Source organism: Alligator sinensis, unplaced genomic scaffold (assembly GCF_000455745.1).
Source record: "Alligator sinensis unplaced genomic scaffold, ASM45574v1 scaffold847_1, whole genome shotgun sequence".
NCBI classification, from domain to species: domain Eukaryota; kingdom Metazoa; phylum Chordata; order Crocodylia; family Alligatoridae; genus Alligator; species Alligator sinensis.
In genome coordinates this window covers 707979-713532 of record NW_005842797.1, presented here as the reverse complement: position 1 = coordinate 713532, position 5554 = coordinate 707979, and the positions used below count along the sequence as shown (strand labels likewise).

Below are 5554 nucleotides of genomic sequence, written 5' to 3'. Positions count from 1 at the left end.
CTAACTGTTTGTTACCCTCTAAGCACAAGAAAAGACACTGGTTTACATCCTGAGTACATTTAATTATCATGCACTAGTATTGGTGAAACATGCTGGTATAAAAACAATCAAGTAGTTTTATGTTTAAAAGAAATGAAGTAATTTATGTGTATTTGTGTGTGTACACATACACATTCTTAAATAGGGTTCGAAGCCGTTTTATAAACAAAAGTCAACCTTGCTTGAAACCTTTCTTCCACATTATAATGATGTTGTAAGGGAAGTGTGTAATTTAAAGTATCCAAGTTGTAGCCACATTGGTTTAGAGGAAAAATCAGGACTCGTAGTAGAGATTATATCTTTTATTAGACCACCAAGATTTTTGCAACAACAACAAATCTTTAAGTGCAAGCTTTTGGGCACAAACACCCATCATCAGGCATTGGAGAAAAGATTGTATAAGTTCCCCTGGGGAGAAATGAAAGTTCATATTTCATAGGATTTCACAAAGGAGTGAATAGGTGGAAAACTCTGGCAGCAGTTCATAACTGATATGACGTCTTATTTACAGTATGAACTCATACTGTAATATGAGTAATAAATAGCTGGTAGGGAGTTTATTTCAAGTATGGAGGGGAAATAGTGTTGGGCTATATTTAGAGGAGGATCGAGAGGGTGGGCTGTGATGCAGTTGCTGCTCCCTATGGCTGCATCATATGTGAGCTCTTAGCAGGGGCCTGCTTTCTCAGGGTTCTGGAGCCCTGCTGACCTCAGTGGGGAGAAAGAAGGAGGGGAAGGACCAAGAACAGCAGCTCTCACTCCCTGAGCTCGAGCTCTGGAGGCATGCAAAAGCAGGGACTCGAACTCTAATCAACTAGTGAGCTCAGACCCCACTGCTCACAGGGTGCTCTGGTAGAAGGCTGTGCTGACCAGGCATTGAGCTCTCAAAGTGGGAGCAGAGGTGGACACTCCCCCTGTCCCCCCTTTTCAGTTTCAGAAATGCGCAGACAACCAGAATCTAGAATTTGCCTTTTGTTAAACTTGACCCTTCTCGTTAAGTTAGAGCTTTGAATACATAGAATTAGGTTGTTGTTTTTTTTAATAATAATCCATTTTAGTGAGCTACAGCACTAACTTGTGGAGTCTGATGCTTTAGATGTTAGTGTTTTGTGTTCAATAAAATACTTTCCTGAGTTTCCCCTGTGACAACATTGTCTGGTTTGATTATGGAGAATTCAGTGGATTGGGGAGCTGGGTTTTTATTTATTTTTTATTTCCACAAATACTTCTCCTCCCTGTTAAAGGAGATGGAGGCAGCTGCAGGCTTTGTCTCTTTCTATATTTGTTACCTTTTATTAATTTCCTGTATGTGGGATTTTCCAGGACTTTGTTATAGTTATGAAACAGACAGCACTATTGTTTTGCCTCTCGTTACTCAACTTACGGCATAGCATGAGTCTTCCCTGTCTCATATGAGGTTGGCTTTTCAACTGTTTTACCCTTTACTTACATCCCAAATAATGGATGTCCAGGATGTCCACAATATAATTTACCCTGTCCAATTTGTTTAACTTAATGCAGGATTTAAAGCAACTTGTAAAGTTTTCACTTTATTTTTCTTTTCAAGTTGCTTGTTTTCTAACTTCTCAAGAGTGGTCTTTGACCCTTTCACAGTTATACTTTTGAGTGAAAACTGTTTTTTAACACTATGTATTTCCCATTATTTAGTGTAACAGCTGCTTTGTTATAGCACAGCTGGGTATTACTTTTGCCAACCTGCCAGTAAAGTACTTTCTGGTCAGAAACTTGGTGCTGAACTTTTGTAACTGTTTGCTAACTTCAGTACTTTTGCTCATCGTGTGGTACATGCCTCTCATTGGTTTTTATCCTGTTTGTAACATTTTGAACCTCCTTACCTAGGAACAGTTCCTTTGTGAGTGTTCCATTTGGCACTAAGTATATGTAACAGGCTCACCTTTCAGAGCTTGGGTTGAGTCCCAGGCTTGAGATTCTGCTGTTTTGATTGGTGGAGCCCATCCACCAGTCAGGAGGGTGCAAGAGAAATAAAGTCACGCCCCTTTCCTGAGGGGAGGGGGAGAAGAGCTCCCTCACACCTGATTGAAGACTGCAACACTGTCAGGTCCCAAAGACTTCAGGGGCGGAGCCCTGGAGCGTATAAAAGGAGCTGTGTACCCAGCACAAGGGAGATGCATTGGGGAGAAAGAAGAGAGAAGAGCGGGTCTTAGAAGAGCTGAGGAGAGCTGCCTGGCAGGGCAAAGCAGTAGCACAAGAAAAGTCCCTGAAGACTTCTATCTGTGGGGAGCTGCAGACAGCTCCAGTAGCTAGGCTCTTGGTGCACAGCATGGTGCATGGCGTCTGGACCCTGGGAGCTGTGTGAGATGGCTCAGGTCTGCAACCTTTGGTGTGCAGCCAGAGACACGGTGCACAGGCCAGTGCACGGAGCAGGATCTTTGGAGCCGTTTGGGCGTCTTACGTCCGCAACCTCCGCAAGAGACTGGGAGCTTGGTGTTGGAGGCGCTGCATGGAGGGTGACAGACCCTGGGAGCCACTTGAGGTGGCTCAGGTCTATAGCTGCTGGCACAGGGCAGCAGCTCAGTGCAGACAACGCTGCCCAGAGTGTCCGGGAGCAGACCAAGCCCCAGTACTGCACAAGGCTGTCCGGACCTCCAACCCCTAGAACAAGGCAAACACACAGTGGTCCATGTGGCCCTAAGCTGAGCCGGTGGCAGGAAAGCCCAGTGGCGATCAGAGCTCAACCTGGAGAACAGAAGGCAACCCTCCGGGACTGTGGAGTAGTAAATTACCCTAGAGAGAGGGTCCCCACAGGGGAGGTACCCCCCAGGGTTGCGAAGGGGCACCATGTGGGCTGCTCCTGGGTGATAACGGGGGCGCTTAGGAGTCTTTGGGATTTCCCTCTCTTTTTCTTTCCCCCCACCTCCTTTCCTGCAGTGGTACCTTGGAAGTGGGGCCCCTGTCCTGGAGGGCAGCCAGGTAGTCTAAGGATTGCTGTTATATTTGTAGACAGTGCCTTATAGTTTATGTAAATAAGTTGAAGTAATAGGTTGTATATTAACAGAGTTATAAGGTTGCCCAATCAATATCCTTTGATCTGCGTTGTTCTATTGTTCATCTGTATTTTTAAATAATAATTGTGTGTGTGTGTGTGTGTGTGTGTATATGCTATAGGGTTTATTGTTTTGTTAATTTGTACATTATATATATATATATAATCTATGTTCTTACCCTTTAATGGTTTTGTTGTAATAATATATTTGTATATAGTTAAGGAATTGATTGACTGGGCCTGATTCTATAGGGGACGGAGGCAGCCACTGGGCTGTTGTTTCCTTCCACAGCACACTGCCCTGCCAATAATTCCCTCAATTGGAGAGGGGAGCACAAACCTGTGTACACCTGGGCTACACCAGCATGCTTTGCAACCCTGGGTTGGGCTATGCTGTCTGCTCCAGAGAGCAGGGCTGGCTTCACCCCTCTTCTCCCTAGCTGGAGTAGTGAGGGCTGGCTGACAAGGGGTGGGAGGGAGCAAGCCTGGCTGGGGATGCAGCCCATTCTGCAGGGATGGAGGGAGGGGACTGCCCCTCACCCTCCAGGAAAACCCTGGCTAGGGTCTGAGGCCGGGGGGGGGAGTGAAACCCCCCTTCCCCTGCTCAAACTTACTGTGACTGTAGACAACAAATCCTAGAGGCACCCGGAAACAGTAAGAGGAAGTGATAAGCAACCCTGCAGAGTTCTGCTACTGTGATTTTGGACCACAAATCCCAGAGACCTTGGGAGCAGCAGAAAGGGGAAGTGAACACACAGCCCATGATGGCTACATGCTAGAGACCCCTATTCTAGCATCCCCTGACTTCTGGCCTGAGCCACTGCAGGCATATGGCTGCATTTCCTGAATCAAAGGTAAATGTCTGTCACTTCTGTTTCAATTTAATCTGTGTAGTTTAAAGTAATCTGCAAGGACAATTCAGCTTTGGGCTTTTTGACTGTTTGTACTCAGCCATAGGGTTGCATGCTTATTTGAGAAGTTTGACCACAAAGTTCTGGGTGCAAGGGAACTTTGCAGACTAATAACAAGAAGCACTCTCCCTCCCCTTCTCCCCCTCACTGTATACAGAGCCTATCATTGCGGGGGGGCGGGGGCAGGAAAGCCATTTGGCCTGGGCCTCTCATTCACGGAGGGTCTCAAATTTAGACTTTTGATGTTATCTCCAAACGACGTTATACATACAGACACAGAGATACACTGACAGGATTGAAAGAAGAAGAAAAAAGCTAGAAAATTACTTGTTAAATAAAAAAGGAACATTTATTACAAATTATTGCATTGTATTTTGAGCCTCAAAAAATGGAAGTGGCCCGGGCCTCTCTTGACCTCTGAGAGGGCCTGACTGTGTGTGTGTGTGTGTGTGTGTGTGTGTGTATATGTGTGTGTGTGTGTGTACTGGCAAATTATCAAGAGTATTATTCACTATGAGGTAAAATGTTTACAGTGACTTTTACTACTTTCCAGAGAGATTAAGTTAGATATCAGTTTGACCCACCTTCTCTCCAAGTTTGATTAAAACAGCCATATACAAATATATGAACCACAAAGAGCATAAGATTTTTCTCACCATTTTGATACAACATAGATTTTGTCATATTTAATAAAACTTTAACATGTTCTGCAATCAATCTTTGTGAAAAGCATGACACTTTTTCATCCATCTGCTTTTACAAGCTTCTGTCCCTTTGTTAATAATTCTGTTCAGAAAGTTACTTGTACATTTGCTTTCTAATACAACTATATGGATTATATATGGAATAATCAAAGGGCAAAGAATTTTCTGGGGTTTTTTTTAAACATACAGTTGGAGAGAGACTTGAGAGAATTATTTTGCTGATTATTTTCTTGGTCACGGGGAAAAAGGTTAAGTACTCTCCTGGAAAACACAAACAAAGCAAAGTTTATTGGATCTCGTAATACATAAAATTGCTCAGAAGGTGATAGATGGGTTCCCAACCAGAAATACAAGTATACTTTTCCTTGTTTACATTAGCCATGTAAAATCACGGGTGGCAAAATGGTGGAATAAATGGAAAAGACAAGAGTGTTTCTCCATGGTTTCTTATACTTAAAGTCTTTTATTTATCTGAATAATCTACAAAATGGAATGACTGATTGAGATTGTTTCAGATGTAAACAATCTAATTGTTGTAAAATGTCCCTAAAGGCTATAGGAAATTTGGCCCTTTCTAATTTTGGTCCTCAGACTTACGACACAATTGGTTCCTGAAAACGGCATCGTAAGTTGAAACATTGTAACTCAGAACCATTTTTCCCATAAGAAATGATGTTATAAATGTGGGATTGGTTCCTGAACCAAGGCTCGATACCCTATTTTCACGAAAAATAACCCAGAATTTTGTACTCAGTCAATTATAGATGAGTTGCATGGCTTTATTAGTGGTTTTTTTCATAAATTCATAGATGTTAGGGTCGGAAGGGACCTCAATAGATCATCGAGTCCAACCCCCTGCATAGGCAGGAAAGAGT

At 43.3% G+C, this 5554-nt stretch overlaps 1 protein-coding gene across 2 annotated transcripts in view; it reads right to left on the bottom strand.

Moving 5' to 3' along the window:
- Positions 1-3490: 3490 nt before the first annotated feature.
- Positions 3491-5554, bottom strand: part of HHLA2 (HERV-H LTR-associating 2) — a 30446-nt gene continuing 28382 nt past the window's right edge. Inside the window, exon 8 of one of the 2 annotated variants that reach the window (XM_025191238.1) lies at positions 3491-4940. In XM_025191238.1, the coding sequence (XP_025047023.1) occupies positions 4929-4940 (12 nt within the window). In that variant the 3' untranslated portion in view covers positions 3491-4928. The remainder of the gene's footprint in view (positions 4941-5554) is intronic. The other variant, XM_006035084.3, reaches the window with a different exon arrangement.